We start from the raw sequence: 22,846 nt of genomic DNA, 5'->3' as shown, positions 1-22,846 counted from the left end.
TTAGTTTACCCAGCAACAAGGCAAGCCAATCATCTCCCCACTTTAGCCCGCCAAAGCTAAGCCAACCCTTGCACGCCACAATATTCCCCCTCCGCCCACCACCAATCACTCCGCAACGCCTCGCCTATACAGGCCGCCCCTATAAAAACCCTCTCCGGCAGCTGCTGGGTGCAGCTCTTCCCTCTCCCGCTCAAGTTGCCCGCAGACCCAAATAAACCTGGACTCGGCCCAACGGTTCCTTGGATTAAGTTATTTTGGGAAGGGTCTCTGCGGGTCGCACATTTGGTGCTGAAACCCGGGAGGTGTGGGCGGCTGGTCCACCAGCGGCCCCCTCCCTCTGGCGACCCCCTTCCTCTGAATTGGCCTCCACGCTCCGGATAAGGTAAGTCCATTTGCTTGCCTATCTTCCCCGCGGTGCGTGTGGTGGCCTCTTTTCCTTTCGCGTCTCCCACTCCACGGATCCCTCGCCAAGCGCCGGCCGGCCCGAGTCAGATCCTCCAACCAGGCTCCAGGAGCCTTGGAAGTGATTAGAGGAGGGATGCCTCCTCTGGTCCTTCCCACACGCACATTCACATAATAGGGGCAGCCAGACGGGGAACGCCTCCTCTAACTCTTCCTATTTCCCTCTAGAGGGGCTGTGGGACAGACGGGACGCCTCTTCCCACACCACTCTAGCCCAATCCCGCTAAAGGGAAGGTCCCGCCACACGCGCCATGGGGAACACGGAGTCTAAAATTCCTAACAACACCCCTCTCGGGTGCTTACTCCTCAACTTTTCTCGGCTGGGCTACTCCCAGATCCTCAAACGAAAGAAGCTTATCTTTCTATCCCAAGTGGCCTGGCCCCAATACCAGCTTGATAACTGGTCACATTGGCCTCCGACTGGTACTTTTGATTTCAACGTCCTACGAGACCTAGACAATTTTTGTCGCCGTACTGGCAAGAATTACGAGGTGCCGTACGTCCAGGCTTTTTGGGATTTGCGTTCCCACCCCGACCTCTGCTCCTCCTGTTCCACTCATCAAGTTCTCTTAGCTCGCACCCCTCCCAAGGTCAGCTCTCCCACTCCTTATGAACCGCAGGAGGAGCTGCCTGATCATCTATCGCACCCCCCGCCTCCGCCGGTTGCAGGACCTGCCCCCGCTCCCCCAGCTTCCTCTACCTCTGCCCCCACACCCACAGCCCCTCCTCCTCCTTCCTCACCCACAGCTCCTCCTCCTCCTTCCTCGTCCTCCTCCCCTCCTGCCGTTGCGGTGCCGCCCCCTTTAAGTTCTCCAGTTGCGGCCCATACTCGTTCCCACCCACCGACTGTCTTGGCGCCACTTGGTGAGGTGGCTGGGGCAGAAGGTCTCGTCAGAGTTCATGTTCCTTTCTCCCTCCAAGACCTGGCTCAAATCGAACGCCGACTTGAATCTTTCTCGGCTGATCCCTCCACCTATATTAAGGAGTTTCAGTACCTTACTCAGGCCTATAGTCTCACATGGCACGATATCCATGTCATTTGCACCTCCACTCTTTCCGCAGAAGAACATGAGCGCATTCTAGCGGCGGCTAGACATATAGCTAACAGGAACCATGCTATAAACCCCAACCAGGTCCCCGTTGGAGCTGAAGTTCTCCCTAGCACAGACCCCCAGTGGATTTATCAGGAGGGGCCAGGATCCCACATCCCAGCTCGTGACCGCATGCTCCAATATCTCCTACGGGGCATGGATACTGTCTCCAATAAGGTGGTGAACTATGACAAACTTAGAGAAATAACTCAAAGGCCAGATGAAAATCCCGCTCTCTTTCTCGGCCGCTTGCAAGATGCTCTTGTCCGTTTTACCCGGCTGGACCCCGCATCCCAAAATGGGGCAACTGTTCTCGCCTCCCATTTCATCTCACAATCTGCCCCTGATATCCGAAAAAAACTAAAAAAGGTTGAAGATGGGCCGGAAACCCCCATACAGGACCTGGTAAAAATGGCCTTTAAAGTTTTTAAAGCCCGGGAGGATGCAGCAGAGGCAGCCCGCCAGGCCCGAATGAAACAGAAGGTCACTCTACAAACCCAAGCCTTGGTGGAAGCTCTGCGGCTGGCAGGAGGTGGGAAATCTGGTGGCCGTCAGCGGCCCCCCCCGGGAGCTTGCTTCAAATGCGGAAATGAGGGTCACTGGGCCTCCAACTACCCACAACCCCGTCCGCCCACTAAGCCTTGCCCCCTTTGTCAACTCACGGGACACTGGAAGTCGGATTGCCCCAGTGCGTCCAAGGCCTCAGCCGCCCTTGGCAGAGGGATTGGATCACGCGGGGCAACCCTGGATAATCCGGCCTCCAACCAGAGTGCACGGAGGTCGGATTCTTCCGGAGGTTTCTGTCCCGAGTTGCTGGGGCTCTTAAACGACTAAAGAGGCCCTGGCTCCTCAACCCCGGTTACCCTTGCCGAGCCCAGGGTATCGCTTCAGGTAGCGGGTAAAAGTGTCTCCTTCTTACTCAAAACGGGGGCTACCTATTCTGCACTTCCTTTTTACCATGGCAAGACTCGTCCTTCCCAGGTTTCTGTTATGGGGATTAATGGCGCCCCCCCACGTCCCACGGCAAACCCCTCCGTTAACTTGCTCGTACGGTCCCACTTTGTTTAGTCGTTCCTTCCTAGTCATCCCTTCCTGTCCCGTGCCCCTGTTGGGCCGCGATATTCTTGCCAAACTCCACGCCAACATCACCTTCCCCCCCACCACCAACTGCTGCTTCCTAGCGCTACTCCACAGTTCTGACCCTACGTCTACTCCCACAAACTCTCTTTCCCTCCTCCCAGACGTCAACCTCCAGGTCTGGAACACTGAAACACCCACAATTGCCAAACACCACCAACCTGTCAAAATTTCCCTTAAGGAACATTCTCCCAGATTCCTCTGCCGTCCCCAGTTCCCCATCTCCAGGAAGCACCGCCTTGAACTTTCTCCCGTCGTTAACAGACTCAAAGGTCGCGGCCTCCTCATCCCCATCAACTCCCCATGTAATACTCCCATCCTCCCTGTTCGCAAACCGTCTGGAGAGTATCGACTGGTCCAGGATCTCCGCCTGGTCAACGATGCCGTCATCCCCATACACCCGGTTGTCCCCAACCCCGACACCTTACTATCAAAAATCCCCCACAACACTGCTTTCTTTTCAGTTCTGGATCTCAAGGATGCCTTCTTTACCATCCCCCTTCACCCTGATTTATACTTCATTTTCGCCTTCACCTGGGAGGACCCGCACACGGACCTTTCTCAACAACTCACTTGGACGGTCCTCCCCCAGGGCTTCAGGGACAGCCCTCACTTATTTGGGCAAGCTCTGGCCGCCGACCTCCTTGACTGCAACCTCGCTCCTTCTGTTGTCCTTCAATATGTTGATGACCTGCTGGTCTGCTCTCCCAGCCGCCCTGAATGTGTTCGGGCCACCACCCTCTTGCTGAACTTTCTGGGCGCGAGGGGGTACCACGTATCCCTCAAAAAGGCCCAAATAGCCACCCCCTCTGTAACCTACCTGGGCCTGCAAATAACTCCTGGGAAAAAAATCTATCACAGCTGACCGCTTGCAGGCCCTCAGGTCCCTCCAACCACCCCAGACGGCAGCAGAAATACTCTCCTTCCTGGGAATGGTTGGGTTCTTCCGCCACTGGGTCCCAAACTTTGCCCTCCTGGCAAAACCACTATACCAAGCCGCCGCGGACACTCCCGAGGGACCATTGTCCTCTCCAGGCGCGGTCACACAAGCTTTCCACACCTTACTCCAAACTCTATGCGCCTCCACAGGCCTGGCCTTACCCAACCCTAGCCTCCCTCTCCACTTGTACACTGATGAAAGGGCATGTGGCCCTAGGAGTCTTAGCGCAGCCCGTTGGCCCCACCCTTCTTCCCTTAGCCTATCTCTCCAAACAACTGGGACCCACCGAAAAAGGGTGGCAGCCTTGTCTCCGGGCACTGGCGGCAGCCGCTATTCTCACCCCAGAAGCCCTCAAAATAAATTTGCAGCAGCCACTTCAGGTCTTCTCCCCCCATAAGCTCCAGGAACTCTTTTTTTTTTTTTTTGAGACGGAGTTTCGCTCTTGTTACCCAGGCTGGAGTGCAATGGCGCGATCTCGGCTCACCGCAACCTCCGCCTCCTGGGTTCAGGCAATTCTCCTGCCTCAGCCTCCTGAGTAGCTGGGATTACAGGCACGTGCCACCATGCCCAGCTAATTTTTTGCACTTTTTTAGTAGAGACGGGGTTTCACCATGTTGACCAGGATGGTCTCGATCTCTCGACCTCATGATCCACCCGCCTCAGCCTCCCAAAGTGCTGGGATTACAGGCTTGAGCCACCGCGCCCGGCCCAGGAACTCTTTTCTCACCAGTCCTTGCCACACCTGGGACCTTCTAGGATCCAGCTCATTCATCTACTCTTTATAGAAAATCCCAACATTACTCTTTCCCACTGTCCTGCCCTAAACCCGGCCACCCTTCTTCCTGATCCCGCCGCTTCCCCCCCAAGCATAGCTGCCCTGAGGTTCTATCTGAGGCCCAGTCCCCACGACCGGATCTACAGGCTACCCCCCTAAAGGCAGCTGTAACCCTCTTCGTAGACGGCAGCTCTTTCTCACGTCCCTCCAAACCTTGTGCAGCTGGGTATGCCATCGTCACCCACTCTGAAGTCATTAAAACCCACTCCCTACCTTTAGGTACCACCTCCCAACAGGCAGAGCTTGTCGCACTCACCCAAGCTCTTAAATGGGCAAAAAACAAGATCGTCAACATCTACACAGACTCCAAGTATGCCTTCCTTATTGCACATTCTCACTGTATGATCTGGAAGGAAAGAGGCTTCCTCACCACGAAGGGTACCCCGGTAATCAATGGCAAGCTTATCGCTGGCCTCATCGAGGCCATCCAACTGCCTAAACAAGTAGCCATCATTCATTGTCGGGGACATCAGTCCTCGGGGTCTCCTAAGGCACTCGGCAATGCATTTGCCGATAGGACAGCAAGGGACACTGCGCAAAACTGTCCACCCCCAGCCAAAATATATTTTCTATCTCATTGTTACAATCCTCAGTATTCTGACACCGAACTCCAAACCCTACAACAAACCCCTGGTGTTGCCTTCAGAGATGGATGGGCCTTTAAACATAACCTACTTATCCTTCCCCAGTCCCAAAAAAACACAATCATACGGGACATCCATAACTCACTCCATATCGGACCAAAAGCCTTACTCCACTTCCTTACACCCCTGCTACACCCCAGCGGACTCGCTCAAACCATCCACCAAGTCCACAAAAACTGTCTCACGTGTGCAAAGACCAATTCTCAAGGGGCGTGTCACCTCCGCCAGCAACTCCACCAGCTCCGCGGGTTCTTACCGGGTCAGGATTGGCAGATTAATTTCACCCATATGCCTAAACACAAACACTTTAAGTATTTGTTAACCCTGGTTGACACTTTTTCAGGATGGATAGAGGCTTTCCCTACCACCTCTGAGTCGGCTGACCAAGTGGCCCACCATCTGATCCAGGACATTATCCCTCGTTTTGGACTCCCAGCTACCATCCAGTCCGACAACGGCCCCGCCTTTATCTCCAAAGTCACTAATGCTGTCTCTACCTCCCTAGGAATCCAGTGGAAACTCCACGCTGCCTACCATCCTCAATCTTCTGGTAAGGTAGAGCGAGCCAACGGGCTCATCAAGGAGCAGCTCACCAAACTCTCCTTAGAACTCCGACAGTCGTGGGTCACCCTGCTTCCCCTAGCCCTTGCCAGGCTACGGGCGCGCCCACGGGGCTCATCACAGCTCAGGCCGTTCGAACTCCTTTACGGGCGCCCCTTTCTGCTGTCCACCCCTCCACCTCCAAACACAACCCCCCTGGAAAATTATCTCCCCTACTTCACCCTCCTCAGGAACCTCCTCAGGGAGCACGCAAATTCCTCCATACCCCACCCCTCTAATCCTCCTACCAATTCCAAGGGAATCTCCCCTGGAAACTCAGTCCTCATAAAAACTCTTACCCCAAGGCCTCTAGTTCCTCGGTGGGAGGGCCCTTACACGGTCATCCTCGCCACCCCTTCAGCCATTAAAGTCGCACAAATCCCGTCGTGGGTCCACTTGTCCCGAGTGAAAAGGTGTCCTGATGGCCCCCCTCTCCCCGCTGGGAGTGTACTCCTACTGGCCCTCTATCTCTCAAACTTACCAAAACTTAACTCCTCTCAGTATGTCTGGAGATTCTTCCTTACTGAAAACTATACCAAAACACATCATATCTGTGACTCCTCCCCTTACTCTCACAATCATCTTCTAGCCACCTCGGACTGTCCCGCTGCGGGGCGCTCACACCCCATTCAGGTCAACTTTTCCTCCTTTTTTAACTCCAAGGTCCCCCGCCCTGTACTCTGCTTCCATTACAAACAGCCTGATGGCTGTCAGGCCTCTTCCTGGCACTCTTGTCTGGGCTGTGTCTGGTCCTCCTGTACCCTGGACCAAGTCCCACCATACCCAAACAGTAAAAACGGTTTCTCACCTGTAACCAGAACTCCACAATTAAACCCCCAGGAAACCCCAACGGGAAAAAACCAATTCACTCTAACCATTTCCAACCCGTAAAACTAAAAATAGACCAGTCCTCAAAAGGCAGCCCTTTACGACTTCCCAAAACAACAGTTCCCGTCCTCACACCTGTACATATGGCGCGCTTACGTCCTTACCCCCGCACAGGTTCGTTCTTCCATACAAAGTCAGGAACAAGTCCTAACCAACCAGCTCCAACCCCGCAACACCCCCTTTTCATGGATCGCCCTCCTCAGGGAGGGATTGGCACTTGCCAATCAGTCCGGACTTACTAATTTCACCTCCTGCCTCCTGTGTGCCACTCTAGAACAGACTCCCCTCGTTGCGGTACCGGTTCCCTTCCCGCGTAATGCCTCAGAACCATCCAACCCCTTTACTCCCATTCCTAACGTACACCTCTATGTTCTACCTGAGTCTCAGCTCCCGGCCTGCTACTCCCTAGGCCACAATTATTCCCATTGTAACCACACCAGGCGGGTTTCAACCAACCTAACCGCTCCAAGGGGCATTTTCTTCTGGTGCAATGGCACCCTAACCAAAACCCTGTCCTCTAGCCAGCCTCCAACCCTCTTATGCCTTCCAGTCACCCTAGTACCTCGGCTCACTGTCTACTCTCCGGCCGAGTTCCTCCTACTACAGGTCCCACAGGCTCCATCTCATCACGCCCAAAGGGCGGCCTTCCTCCCGGTGGCTGTGGGCCTGTCCCTTACAGGCTCCGCGCTGGCCGCTGGGTTGGGAGGAGGGGCATTGTTCCATTCTCACCAAGCTCTGGCTCGCCTTTCCTCACAACTTCAGGCAGCCATTAAGAACTCAGCGGCGTCTCTAGCATCTCTCCAACAACAGATCACCTCGGTCGCCCAGGTAGCCCTACAAAATCGGAGGGCGCTGGATCTACTTACGGCGGAGCGTGGAGAAACCTGCATCTTCCTACAAAAAGAATGCTGCTACTATGTCAACAAGTCCGGATTGGTAGAAACACAAATTAAAAATCTCCAAAAAATCAAAACCAGCCTCCAAAATTACAAGTTTTCAACAGAAGCCTCCACATGGTGGTCGTCTTCCATGTATACCCTCCTATCCCCACTACTTGAACCCTTACTAATAATCTGTCTTCTTCTACTCATTGCTCCTTGTCTTTTCCAGTTCCTCCAGCGACGGCTTCAAGAACTAACCCGAGTTACCATCAACCAAATGATGCTACAACCAGTCTTCCCCCTCCCGGAACCAAACTACAATAACACCGCACCAGCGCCTCTCTCCCAGGACAACTACACCACTCCCCCACCAACCTCCCCAAAAAACTACACCCTTCTGCCCACTTCTCAGGCTCCCTAAGAAATCAAACCCCTCCGCCGCCCACCTTCAGCAGGAAGTAGCCAGAACAACCTCGTCGTCCTTTTTCCTTTTTAGGGAGTCGGGAATGTTGGGTAGAGATAGCCCATCCCCCATATCCGGGACCCACATTCGGCAGGCCACCTCTAGAGATCAGTCCACCCAGCAACAAGGCAAGCCAATCATCTCCCCACTTTAGCCCGCCAAAGCTAAGTCAACCCTTGCACGCCACAATATTCCCCCTCCGCCCGCCACCAATCACTCCGCAACACCTCGCCTATACAGGCCGCCGCCCCTATAAAAACCCTCTCTGGCAGCTGCTGGGTGCAGCTCTTCCCTCTCCCGCTCAAGTTGCCCGCAGACCCAAATAAACCTGGACTCGGCCCAACGGTTCCTTGGATTAAATTATTTTGGGAAGGGTCTCTGCGGGTCGCACAACAGGCTTGAGCCACCGCGCCCGGCTCTATATGTATTTTTTTAATTAAAAAGTTTGTATTCGCCGGGCGCGGTGGCTCACGCCTGTAATCCCAGCACTTTGGGAGGCCGAGGCGGGTGGATCACGAGGTCAACAGATCGAGACCACCCTGGTCAACATGGTGAAACCCCGTCTCTACTAAAAATACAAAAAATTAGCTGGGCATGGTGGCGCGTGCCTGTAATCCCAGCTACTTAGGAGGCTGAGGCAGGAGTATTGCCTGAACCCAGGAGGCAGAGGTTGCGGTGAGCCGAGATCACGCCATTGCACTCCAGCCTGGGTAACAAGAGCGAGACTCTGTCTCAAAAAAAAAAAAAAAAAAGTTTGTATTCTGCCGGGTTTGCCTGTATTCTGCCTGTATTACCAGCTACTCGGGAGGCTGAGGCTGGAGAATTGCTTGAACCTGGGAGGCAGAGGTTGCAGTGAGCTGAGATCATATCACTGCACTCTAGCCTGGGCAACAGAGCAAGACTCAATCTCAAAAAAAAAAAAAAAAAACAAAAAAAAAATCTGATTTCTGTTTTAGAAACCAGGAAAAATATTATTTCAAAAGAAAAACTTGTATTTAACTTGAGAGACAGAGAGAGAGAGATAAGAGACTTATCAACCTAATGAAAGATATAGCCTTAGTCCTGATTTAAATAAATGATCTTCAAAAGACATTTAGGGACAATTAGGGAAATTGAACATGGACTGGTCATTATATGAGATTACGGATGTGAAAGGAAAATAAATCTATACTAAAGAGAAAAGTCAAGCTGGGAACTGCTTAAGGCAAACCTGCCACCCATTCTATTCAGTCATCCCTCTGCTCACTGAGATAAATGCATATCTGATTGCCCACTTTGGAAATGCTAATTAGAAACTCAAAAGAATGCAACTGTCTTTCTCACCCACTTATGGCCTGGAAAGCCTCTCCCCTCCTCCCGGCTTCGAGTTGTCCCACCTTTCCAGACTGAACCAATGTGCAACTTACATATATTGATTGATGTCTCATGTCTCCCTGAAATGGAGACAACCAAGCTGTGTCATTTATATATATATATATATTTTTTTTTTTTTAATTTTTTTTTTTTTACAAATATTCTCTCCAACCTTGCTGGAATTTTTTTATCCTTTTCCTTTTTTTTTTTTTTTTTTTTTCCAAGCTGTGTCCTGACCACTTTGGGCACATGTCATCAGGACCTTCTGAGACTGTGTCATGGGTGTGCATTCTTAACTTCGGCAAAATAACCTTAAATTGACTGAGACCTATCTCAGATATTTTGTGTTCACATTTGGCAACCATGAAGGGACCCTGAGTGGAGGCGGCCCTGACTTTTGACAAATCTCCTATTGGTGCTTGGTACCAGTTTGAGCTATCTTTATGGCTCAAACCTACAGGACAATTTGCTGAGGCCCGGAAGCTCCCTGCCCTCCAGAGAATCCCAGATAGCCGAAGTTTATTTTGCTGTACACTCCCCTTTCTGGATTTTTACTTGCTTCCAACAAGGAAGGCAATTTTTCCCACTTCCATGACTATGGAAGGCAGGTAACTCCTTTCTGGAGTTTGTTTGAGCTTGCTTCCAATAAGGAAGGTGAGTTTGAGTTTTTTTCCTGAATTAGGATTTTATGCAGGCTAAAGTTAAGGTGGATCACGAGGTCGAGAGTTCGAGACCATCCTGGTCGACATGGTGAAACCCCGTCTCTACTAAAAATACAAAAAATCAGCTGGGCATGGTGGCGTGTGCCTGTAATCCCAGCTGCTCAGGAGGCTGAGGCAGGAGAATTGCCTGAACCCAGGAGGCGGAGGTTGCGGTGAGCCGAGATCGCGCCATTGCACTCCAGCCTGGGTAACAGGAGCGAAACTCCCGTCTCAAAAAAAAAAAAAAAAAAAAAAAAAAAAAAAAAAAAGACTAACAACCAGCTGATCTTAATTTATCATTATCAGTAGAGCACTCAGCAATCCTTTGCAGTAATCCTTTGTTTCGCTTAACTACTTTGTTGTTGCCGTTGGTTTAATTCTGTTTTTGTTGTTGTTTCGGTCTTTTTCCTATTGGGTTTGACCAACTCTATTCAACTTGATTAAATCTGAAGGAAAGTTCCAAATTATGGGGAACAAGGCCTCTGAAGTGGCTAAATTCTTGCCAAAAAAAGAAGGTGGGGGGAAAATGGCCAGCAAAATGGGGGAAGAAAAGGAAAGATTGTTTATTTTGACTACTTAAGAGGCTTTATTCACGTAACAAGGCCACCTTTTTGCTAGTCAATCCAAAGAGCCTGGCTGTTGCCCCGTGCTGAAATTCCAATACTATGGTCCTGCCTTCTTTTTTTTTTCTTTTCACCATGGCAGCCTATTTGGTTCCTAATCAAGTCCTTTCTGGTTTGATACTTGTTACTTCTGAAATACCAGCAGTTTGTCCTAGATAAAATATGGTAACAAGATTTAAAAAGACATTTTAAAGGAGTTCAAAGTGTAAAGGATGTTAAAAGCTAACATCCATGTTGTTTTGTATTAAAAGGCCTTTTTTTTTTTTTGGTCTCCTAGGGCCTTGTCTTTTTCTCAAGCAAAAGTTTTTTTCAGGCCAGGTTCGGTGGCTCACACCTGTAATCCCAGCACTTTGCAAGGCCAAGGCAGGCAGATCACTTGAGGTCAGAGTTTGAGACCAACCTGGCCAACATGGTAAAACCCCGTCTCTACTGAAAATACAACGAATTATCCAGGCATGGGGGTGCATACCTGCAATCCCAGCTACTCAGGAGGCTGAGGCAAGGGAATTGCTTGAATCTGGGAGGTGGAGGTTGCGGTGAGCCGAGATCGTGCCACTGCACTCCAGGTTGAATACAGAGCAGTACTCCGTCTCAAAAAAAAAAGAAAAATATTTTTTCTTCTCAGTTGACTGACTTCTGTTTACTTCATTTACTTCTGCTGTCTCTCCTTTCTCTTGCCACCCTCTGCTGCATGAGGGACCTAAAATAGTTTATAATAGCCTGGAATTGCTTAAAGAAAATGGAGAAGGGCCAGACTTTCTTCTGGGGAGTAACCTCTGTTTCTCCTTGGGTTTCCTTATGGAACCCCAAGAATGTAAACAGACAAGTTTGTCTCAGATCTTAAACTGCTTGCTTTTGTATCATGTTACTTGATTTTTTTTTTTTTTTTTTTTTGACTAACAGAGTTATTACAACAGAGGCTACTCTTGGGTTTGAAACTGAGTCTCACTCTGTCACCCAGGCTGGAATGCAGTGGCATGATCTCAGTTCACTGCAACCTCCTCCTCCTAGGTTCAAGTGATTATCATGCCTCAGCCTCCCAAGTAGCTGGGATTACAGATGCATGCCACCCTACCTTGCTAATTTTTGTATTTTGAATAGAGACAGGGTTTAACCATGTTAGTAGGCTGGTCTCAAACTCCTGATTTCAGGTGATCTGCAACTACCTGAGGCTCCCAAAGTGCTGGGATTGCAGGTGTGAGCCACCATGCCCAGCCAAGGAAGAGTGTAATTTAGACATTTAGACATATCTTTGTTTTGAAAAAAAAAAAAAAAAAGGTTTTTAAGTGCACTGTAAAAGCATCATGTGGTCTAGCTTCATAATAATTCTTCCTTTTTGGAGACACAGGATTCAGTGTGGGCTCTGTGCAGAGCTCTGGGATTTAGTTAAAAGATAAGTAGTCCCTATCTAAATAAAATTGGTCTCTTTATACAATCCTATGATACATTTCTATAATTTTATGTTTGATTTGGTATCCATCTTTAATCTCCCTCTACCACCACCAGATTCTCTTTCTGTACTTTGAGATGTAAATTTTGCTATCTGATTTTTTTAACCTTAGAGTTCCTTTAATATGCAAATTTAGGGCTACCTAGCTGACAATTGCCTAGGGTAATAAAATACGTTAACAAGAAATTGAAAGTCTAAAATAGGAGAAAAAATTAGAAGACTTATAGATCTGTAAGATTGACTTCTCTCTAGTGTCTAATATATCTATGTATATATGTGTCATGCATATGATGCTTTAGTCCTAAAAATGTATAAAAGAGCTCTAATTAATCGGTTTTAAAAAGCTCTTAAATCAAATACTTTATTAGAAAAACAGAGACTTTAAGCCAAATGCTTTTTCAAGTTCACACGACTTAAGTAAACTTTAATAAATAAATTGGTTTTAAAATTTTTGGTGAAATAAAATTAGAAATGGCTTCAGCCGGGCGCGGTGGCTCAAGCCTGTAATCCCAGCACTTTGGGAGGCCGAGGCGGGTGGATCACGAGGTCTAGAGATCGAGACCATCCTGGTCAACATGGTGAAACCCCGTCTCTACTAAAAATACAAAAAAAAAAAATCAGCTGGGCATGGTGGCACGTGCCTGTAATCCCAGCTACTCAGGAGGCTGAGGCAGCAGAATTGCCTTAACCCAGGAGGCGGAGGTTGCCGTGAGCCGAGATCGTGCCATTGCACTCCAGCCCGGGTAACAAGAGCGAAACTCCGTCTCAAAAAAAAAAAAAAAAAAAAAAAAAAAGAAATGGCTTCAGAATTGTCTACGTACATTATTTATCTCTGCTAGATGTCAAAATTTGGCATGAGGATTATAAAGCTGTGAATGCAGCTCAAAAGAGAATTATCTTTGTGGGCAATGTAATAAATAAGGCAGTTAATATTGTTTGGTTAATTAAAACACCTAAATCCCGAGTTTTTGGCAAAACAACAACAACAACAACAACAACAAATCCATCTATCTAAACTTAAGTTTCTTACTTATGAAAACCTGAAATTCACAGGTCAGAAAAATGGTTAACAAGAAAATAGCTTGAAATTATAACTATCACAGTTTCAACAGGTAATCTGAGTAAACTATTTTTAAAAAATTAATTACTTAGGTAAATGGAATAAATGCTTGTAGATAATCTTGTCATATAATTTAAAGTCTGAAGTTATATTAAGCTAAATAATAGATATTCATTAAATGTCTGGGCCACTTCCAATTTTTTTTTAATTATAGGAAAACATTTTTCTCAAAAAGCTAGAAGAAAGGTGTTCTTATTTAAAGGAAAATAATTTTTATCCAATTTAAAGGGAATTAAGAGTTATTTAAGAACTTAGGTAAAGGTAATCAGTGAATAAGAACAATGTGAAGAAAGTTATAAACATAAAGCGGTATTTGGGCAAGAAATGTTAAAAGGAAAATCATTTTATATGGGAAAGAATCTTCTATGGTAAATTTTTGTCCTAAAATAAAATAACTAGTTATTTAAGAAAGAAGAATGTCTAGGATAAAACAGGAAGTCCAAGCATATCATAAATGATTTGTGTCAAGTTGTCTATAAAGATAATTTATAATAGTATTTTTAGAGATGAGGGTCTTGATGTTTAAAAAAAAATACACTGAAGAGTTGTTTATAACAATGAAATTGTCTTAAGGGATTCATTTACTCTTAATAAATTATATGAGATTTTAATTTTTTTAACCCAAAGTTCAACTTTTATTGCATCTCGCCGTTTTTGGTTTTCTCTCCCCTTTTAAAAGGTGCCAAATAATAATGTTCTTCTTCAACTCATTTTCAGCTCATTTTTGCCTTGGGTTCTGTTTGTTGTGGCCTGATGCTAAAAATGTTTTCTTTTTGATAAACAGTTTTTTTATTCCTCCTCCTCCTCTTCCTCCTCCTCCTCCTCTTCCTCCTCGTCTTCTTCATCTTCCTCTTCCACTTTTTTCCGGGCAACTTTAGCAGGACCCTTTGCACCATCAAACTTTCCTTTCGGCTTAGAGTCAGCAATGTCCTTCTCATGCTTCTCCTACAGCTTTGCCGCCTTAGTGATGGAAGGCTGCTCTTCGCTGTCATTTAGGTTCTTCCACATCTCACCCAGCTTTTTTGCCACGTCTCCAATAGAGATGCCAGGGTGTGTGGATTTGATGTTGGGGCAGAATTCTGAGCAGAACAGGAAGAAGCCAAACGGTGGCCTTTTGGGGGCGTTAGGATCCTTCTTCTTGCCTCCCTTAGCTGGTCCATAACCCTTCGTTTCCCGATCATAGTGTACTTTATCCACATTTGCCATTTCATCCAATTTAGATTTCTCTTTCCCGGACATTGTCTTCCACTTCTCAGAGCACTTCTTGGAAAATTCTGCAAAATTGACAGGGACCTCTGGGTTTTTCTTCTTATGTTCTTCTCTGCACGTCTGCACAAAGAAGGCACAAGCAGACATCTTGCCCTTTGGTTTCTTGGGGTCACCTTTAGCCGTCCTGACTGTATTGTTCGCTAGTCTGGGCAGCGCAGGGCACGACGCGCTGCTCAGCGCTCCCCAGCCTGGCGCTAGCTGCCTCCACGAGAGCCACCTCAAAAATGTTTTCTTAAAGGTCTGTTTTCTTCCAATACAATATTTTGTGCACTGCGGAAGTTCTTTTCTTTTGCATTTTGGTAACTGGACCAACAGATTTTATGTTTTATCAAAGCAATTCCTATGCCATTACTATAAAGTTTTGGTTTGCTTAGGGAAAAAAACTGAGATTAAAAAAAAGTTTTTAAATTAAGCTTATTACATCAATATATCTTTCTGTATGTGCTGTTAAAGTCCTTGTGCCATTGAGTTAAAGGGCTTTGACTTCTGGGTCTAAAAAGGACTCCAAGTCCTGCTAAATCTTAAACACTAACAGCAATTATATCCTCATCTTTAGGCCTGGTAGAAGATGCCAATCAAAATAAACCGCCTTCATAAGACACAGGGCCAGAAATTAAAACTATTAAACTCCTCAAGACCCAGGGACTATTACAGAAGAGATGGGCACATGAGATTGTATAGGGCCAATTTTGAGAGATAAAATAAGTTCAGTTTCTCTATAAATTAACTATTAATGTCAAAGGCACACTGATGCAAGACCAGTATATGAACCCCTGCGTCAGATTAACAAGGTTTTCTTGGAGCATTAACCCATTCCTTAATAAAAACTATAAAGGTTATGAAAGGCTTATAGAAATGATATCTTACAGTCAAGATAATTAAAATTACATAGGTTGTTTATAAAATTTTGGAAAACAAATGTAATCAGCCTCACGCTGCTTCTATTAGGGCTTATTGTTTGGGAAATTAAGTCTTCTCTCTCAAAGAATGAAAGTTTTCACCTTCTTAAAAAAATCTTTTGAGTTATCAGTTTGGTTAAATGAATGACTTATTTCATAATGGCCTGTGATTGTAATCCTATTTTGTTATATTGACCATTTAAATTTTTTTATATTTGACCAACTTTCCAAAGTCAAATTCTAACTTGGCTTCTCATTAATTTTTTGATATTAGTCCCCTGAAGTCCAAAAGAGACATATTGGGCTTATTTGGTATAAAAATTATACAAGAAGCATTGCCAAAGATGAAATGGTGTTTGGCATTCCTTGGACTGTATTTGTATAAATGTTATTGGTATGTGTTCCAAAATTATGTAAAACCCCTATAATTCTGATATGACTTAGTGTATGTTATTATTAATAATTTTAATTGTTATGTAAAATTGTTGGATGCTATAGAAGTAACCAAAATTCCTGGTCAACTGTGGTTTTAATAATGGCTGTCTTATGACTTTTTGTCATCCACAGATAAATTGCTGTCTTGTTTTGATCCTCTTCAAAAGGTGGTTTATAATCAGCAATAGGACTTCGATAGGTGCTTTTGAATGAAGGTATCTAATAACTTTGGGAATTATGACATTAAACAAAGGAAAAAAACCTTCAGGACTCTCACGGAGAGCTAGAATGTTCATGAATATCAAACGGAACAGGAGTTAACTGCATGGACTGAACTAACAGAAGATTGAAGTAATTCCTTTTGATTTTTTTTTTTTTTTGCTTAAAACATTGCTGATCCTTTATTTTGTTTTTCAGAGTTAAGAAAACATTTGAGCAAATTACAGTTGTTAACAATTGAGTAAAATATACTCCTATAAACAAAATTTGGAGCACATTTATCTGATTTCTTCAGAATTTGGAAACTGTTTGCGAGTATTCTTGTGACAATATAGTTATTTGCATAAGTGCGGTAAGAATCTGGTTTGGTTTGGTTTTGTAACAGGACATAATAGGAGAGACTGGTTATTTTACCAAGGCTTTGACTGGAATGGTATGCTTTCCTTTAAGGAATTAAACTTGACTTACAGAGCCAATAAAACATCTTGGGAAAACTGGCCTCATAGCCTACACAATCCCCGTACAGGGTTACTGACCTGTGATAAGTAAAGAATGTCACTTTCTGACAGACCCAGGAGCCCCCAGTTATTCTGAGACCTCAAGAGGAGAGGAATTTACTCAACCATAGGTATAAAGCCATGGCTGGGCTCAGCTTTTAAAGTCTTATCTGAGAGTCCTTCTATGGAACAAAGTTCCGTCAAAGCCAATTTAAAAAGCCTATGTGACTGCCCATGGATGCCACCAAAGAAGCATCGTTAAAGTCTCTCTTCTCCCTGCCATCATGTCTGAGTCTCCTAAAGAGCCGGAACAGCTGAGGAAGCTCTTCATTGTAGGGTTGAGCTTTGAAACAACCGATGAGAGCCTGAGGAGCCATTTTGAGCAATGGGGAACGCTCACAGGCTGTGTGGTAATGAGATCCAAACACCAAGCACTCCAGGGGCTTTGGGTTAGTCAGGTATGCCACTGTGGAGGAGGTGGATGCAGCCATGAATGCAAGGCCACACAAAGTGGATGGAAGAGTTGTGGAACCAAAGAGAGCTGTCTCGAGAGAAGATTCGCAAAGACCAGGTGCCCACTTAACTGTGAAAAAAATATTCGTTGGTGGCATTAAAGAAGACACTGAAGAACATCACCTAAGAGATTATTTTGAACAGTATGGAAAAATGGAAGTGATTGAAATCATGACTGACAGAGGCAGTGGCAAGAAAAGGGGCTTTGCCTTTGATGACCATGACTCCGTGGATAAGATTGTCATTCAGAAATACCATACTGTGAATGGCCACAACTGCGAAGTTAGGAAAGCCCTGTCAAAGCAAGAGATGGTTAGTGCTTCATCCAGACAAAGAGGTCGAAGTGGTTCTGGAAACTTGGTGGTGGTCGTGGAGGTGGTTTCGGTGGGAATGACAACTTTGGTCGTGGAGGAAACTTCAGTGGTTGTGGTGGCTTTGGTGGCAGCTGTGGTGGTGGTGCATATGGTGGCAGTGGGGATGGCTATAATGGATTTGGTAATGATGGAGGCAGTTTTGGAGGTGGTGGAAGCTACATTGATTTTGGCAGTTACAACAATCAGTCTTCAAATTTTGGACCCATGAAGGGAGGAAACTTTGGAGGCAGAAGCTCTGGCCCCTGTGGTGGTGGCGGCCAATACTTTGCCAAACCACGAAACCAAGGTGGCTATGGCGGTTCCAGTAGCAGCAGTAGCTATGGCAGTGGCAGAAGATTATAATGAGGAAACAAAGCTTAGCAGGAGAGGAGAGCCAGAGAAGTGACAGGGAAGCTACAGGTTACAAAAGATTCGTGAACTCAGCCAAGCACAGTGGTGGCAGGGCCTAGCTGCTACAAAGAAGACATGATTTAGATAAATACTCATGTGTATGGGCAAAAAGCTCGAGGACTGTATTTGTGACTAATTGTATAACAGGTTATTTTAGTTTCTGTTCTGTGGAAAGTGTAAAGCATTCCAACAAAGGGTTTTAATGTAGTTTTTTTTTTTTCCTTTTTCTTTTTTTTTTTTTTGCACCCATGCTGTTGATTGCTAAATGTAATAGTCTCATCGTGATGCTGAATAAATGTCTGTTTTTTTAATGTGCTGTGTAAAGTTAGTTTACTCTGAAGCCATCTTGGTAAATTTCCCCAGCAGTGTTAGAATTCCTTCAGGGTGATGCCAGCTTCTATTTGGAATTTATATACAACCTACTTGGGTGGAGAAGCCGCTGTCTTCAGAAACCTTGGTGTAGTTGAACTAATAGTTACTGTTGTGACCTGAAGTTCACGATTAAAAGGGATTACCCGAGTAAAATCATGGAATTATTGGTTATAAAGATGATTGTTGGCACATCCTATGCAATATATCTAAATTGAATAATGGTACCAGATAAAATTATAGATGAGAATGAAGCTTGTGTATCATCCATTATCATGTGTAATCAATAAACGATTTAATTCTCTTGAAAAAAAAAAAAAAAAAAAAGCCTATGTGAGAGCTGGGTGTGGTGGCTCACAGCCTATAATCCCAGTACTTTGGGAGGCTGAGGCAGGCAGATCACAAGGTCAGGAGATTGAGACCATCCTGGCTAACATGGTGAAACCCCGTGTCTACTAAAAATACAAAAAATTAGCCAGGTGTGGTGGCCCATGCCTGTATTCCCAGCTACTTGGGAGGCTGAGGCAGGAGAATCGCTTGAACCCAGGAGGCAGAGGTTGCATTGTGCCGAGATCATGCCATTGCACTCAAATCTGAGTGACAGAGTGAGACTTTGTCTCAAAAAAAAAAAAAAAAAAAAAAAGCCTATGTGAAAAGTAGTTACTCTTGTTGCACTTTTGTATATTCAGGCCAAGTATAGTAAAGCAAATTGGTCCTACCATCATTTGTCTTTAGTAAAAATGGAAAACTGAAGAGAGAGAAATGTTTCAAAATGTTTAGTACACCTGTTGTTAGATTCTAGTCTTGCCTAATGTTTTTCCATTTTTATTATTTTCTAAAGTTTGGACTGAATTTTAATTTTTCCTGGCTACAAGTCTCTAAAATAATGTTTTCCATTTTTTGCCTTCTGTTGGAAACAAATGCTTGTTCCTCAGTGCTGAAAAGAAGAAAAGAAGAACCAACGCTCAGATGAAGAACTTTTCTCAGCAAGGTGATTTTACTTTTTTTTTTTTTTTTTTGAGACGGAGTTTCGCTCTTGTTACCCAGGCTGGAGTGCAATGGCGCGATCTCGGCTCACCGCAACCTCCGCCTCCTGGGTTCAGGCAATTCTCCTGCCTCAGCCTCCTGAGTAGCTGGGATTACAGGCACGCGCCACCATGCCCAGCTAACTTTGTGTATTTTTAGTAGAGATGGGGTTTCACCATGTTGACTAGGACGGTCTCGATCTCTTGACCTCGTGATCCACCCGCCTCGGCCTCCCAAAGTGCTGGGATTACAGGCTTGAGCCACCGCGCCCGGCTAAGGTGATTTTACTTTCTGCAGAAAGGGTGCTTCTCAGAAGTCTGATTGCCATGAGAGCACATCGAACAAAGAAAGACAGAAGTTTTTATCCCTGACGTATTGGGTCCTTCCTGATGTGTCCCATCTTCATTGGCTGGAGCTGGACCACACAATCCAGACTGATCTCGATTGGCTAAAAACCTAGAACTTTCCTGCATAGGTAAATACGTGATAGAGAACAAAGAAAGGAAGGGGGTTGTTTATGCGAAACTAGGAGAATAATAAGATTTCATAAGGAAGAGACAGGAAATGCCCGGGCATGTTCGGACATGTCTGAGCAGGCTATAGGCCAGAACATATAACTTGGTTAAAGTAGAAGAACAGAGAATGTACTTATTCCTTTACTATATTTAACAGCTACATAGGGCTTAACGAGGAGCTATGAGCAAAAAGCAAGGAAACTAAAAGGAAGTTAGTTTTTTTTTTTTGAGATGGAGTCTTATTCTGTCACCCAGGCTGGAGTACAATGGTACAATCTTGGCTCATTGCAACATCTGCCTCCCAGGTTCAAGTGATTCTTCTGCCTCAGTCTCCAGAGTAGCTGGGACTACAGGCATGCGCCACCACACCCGGCTAATTTTTGTATTTTTAGTAGCGACAGGGTTTCACCATATTGGCTAGGCTGGTCTCAAACTCCCTAACCTTATGATCTGCCTGCCTTGGCCTCCCAAAGTACTGGGATTACAGGCATGGGCCACTGTGCCTGGCCTTCTTTTTTTTTTTTTTTTTTAAAGAAAATTATTTCCAACACTTATTATTTATTCTTTAACAAAAAGGGAAACTCTGAAGAGGAACTTTTTGCTTTTCACATTTCTTTTCTCCTTCCCTGCCCCATTTTTTCTAATTTGAAATCACTGAAAACTAAGCTGTGCTTTCTTTTTTTTTTTTTTTTTTTTGAGACGGAGTTTTGCTCTTGTTACCCAGGCTGGAGTGCAATGGCGCGATTTCGGCTCACTGCAACCTCCGCCTCCTGTGTTCAGGCAATTCTCCTGCCTCAGCCTCCTGAGTAGCTGGGATTACAGGCACGTGCCACCATGCCCAGCTAATTTTTTGTATTTTTAGTAGAGACGGGGTTTCACCATGTTGACCAGGATGGTCTCGATCTCTTGACCTCGTGATCCACCCGCCTCGGCCTCCCAAAGTGCTGGGATTACAGGCTTGAGCCACCGCACCCGGCTGTGCTTTCTTTCTTTCTTTTTTCTTTTTTTTTTTTTTGAGACGGAGTTTCGCTCTTGTTACCCAGACGAGTGCAATGGCACAATCTCAGCTCACCGCAACCTCCTCCTCCTGGGTTCAGGCAATTCTCCTGCCTCAGCCTCCTGAGTAGCTGGGATTACAGGCACGCGCCACCATGCCCAGCTAATTTTTTGTATTTTTAGTAGAGGCGGGGTTTCACCTTGTTGACCAGGATGGTCTCGATCTCATGACCTTGTAATCCACTCGCCTCGGCCTCCCAAAGTGCTGGGATTACAGGCATGAGCCACCGCGCCCTGCCTAAGCTATGCTTTCTTAAAGCCCTGCAAACTAAAGCTAGACAACAAACTTCAGAAGCAAATGACAGCAACCTATTTACATATATAAGCCACTTTCATACCTGCCTATCGATGTACAACTTCAGAGTAATACGGCCCATGTACATTTTCCAGGATGGTTCTTTTTTGTTTGTCGTTGTTTTCTCCCTTCTTCCCCCTATTTTCTCTTCCTAATAACATGGGACCTACCTGTCTAGGAATAAACCATCCCAGCAATGAGAAATCACAGGAAACCTGAGTCCAGGCACTGATTTTCTTCAAAAATGCTTTCTCTGAAAGATTTCAAAAAGAAAAGGGGGAAATATGAAGGGAAAATAAATCTTGGGACCCCCAAATCACTACACTACAGGGAAAGGTCAAGCTGGGAACTGCTTAGGGCAAACCTGCCTCCTTCTGTTTTCAAGGTCACCCCTCCGCTCACTGAGATAAATGCATATCTGACTGTCTCCTTCAGAAATGCTAATCAGAGACTCAGAAAAACCTGTTTGTCTCTCACCTACCCATGACCTGGAAACCAAAACCCCCTTCGACCACCCATTTCGAGTTGTCCCTGCCTTTCCAGACTGAACCAATGAACAACTTACGTGTATTGATCGATGTCTCATGCCTTCCTAAAATATGTAAAAGCAAGCTATGCCCCAACACCCCGGGCACCTGTCGTCAGTAGCTCCTCAGGCTGTGTCACAGGCGTGCATCCCTAACGTTGGCAAAATAATCTTAAATCGACTGCGACCTGTCTCAGATATTTTGTGTTCCCAGGGAATTACCGTTTTCTGGGTATGATCATAAAACTGTGTTTCTGTGATAGTTATAAAACTTGCCTATGTTCGAGATTTTTCCTGAAGAATTTACAAGTAAAGGATATTTTATTCTTGATTGCTTTAAAACACTCTAGCAAATGAAAAATAGTGGTGGGGAGGATAGAGTATAAATAAGAGAACATAATGTTGCTCACTGTTGAAACCGAGTGATGAGCGCATGGACGCTCATCACACCATTCTACTTTGCGTATGTTTGACGTTTTCCCTAATGAAAAGGTTTTAATTCCCTCATTCCCATCTCCCCAGGTGAAGTCATTGAGCTAAAAAGGTCAAGGTCAAGTGTTAGATCAAATACAAATTTTAATATAACTTACTTTCTTTAAGTTGCTTTCTTTGAGCAGAGGTAGCCGCTGGGGATAAGTCCCATGGTGCCTGACCTATCCCTGCTGCCAGGGCCAGCCCATCTGGCCCCACACTGAAGGCCCACTTCGGCAGGCTGCTAGAGACTGCCTGGCTCTATAGCCCGGCTCTGCCCACCTGGGGCCACAAGGCCTCAGGACCGGACCAGCCCTTGCCCTACCCACAGCTGCTGGGCAGCCAGAGCCATCACCTGTAGCACTGGTTGCTGGTGATTTGTTGGTAGAGATCACTCTTAACCCCCACTTCTGCCCCTGGAAGGGTTTCAGCTTTGACCCTGGGGGGCCTGCTCAGGGTGGGCTGAGAGCCCCTGAGCTTTTAACCTGAGGGTCTTTATTGGATAGGACCACTTTCCATTTCTTCCCTAGAGAAAACACATGGGCTTCGGAGCCAGACAGACCTGGGCCTGAATCCTAGCCGGCATTCCTTGCTGCCGGACCTGGGAAAGACACTTCACTTATGCTAAGCCCCCATTCCCTGTCTGTGAAACAGAACAACGCAACCGACCTCACAGGGTTGCTTGCTGTGTGGATGCTGCCGGACACACATCCCATTACGGTCTGGTCTCTGCTTCCTCGCCGGGACAGGGCCTGGAATCAGAGGCTGAGAACCTTCCTGTAGAAAGTCTTCATGCGTCCTAGG

The 22,846-nt window shown here is 46.0% G+C and overlaps 1 protein-coding gene across 1 annotated transcript; it reads right to left on the bottom strand.

The window, feature by feature from the left end:
* Positions 1 to 13,977: 13,977 nt before the first annotated feature.
* Positions 13,978 to 21,133, bottom strand: LOC101052929 (uncharacterized). The gene is given in 4 exon segments (XM_074381536.1): positions 13,978 to 14,760; positions 16,753 to 16,973; positions 17,230 to 17,314; positions 21,089 to 21,133. Coding segments are annotated over 4 exon segments (1,134 nt in total).
* Positions 21,134 to 22,846: the final 1,713 nt, after the last annotated feature.

This window comes from Saimiri boliviensis, chromosome 11 (assembly GCF_048565385.1).
Source record: "Saimiri boliviensis isolate mSaiBol1 chromosome 11, mSaiBol1.pri, whole genome shotgun sequence".
NCBI classification, from domain to species: domain Eukaryota; kingdom Metazoa; phylum Chordata; class Mammalia; order Primates; family Cebidae; genus Saimiri; species Saimiri boliviensis.
Note: the sequence above shows the minus strand (reverse complement) of the source record. Positions and strands in the feature narration are given on the sequence as shown.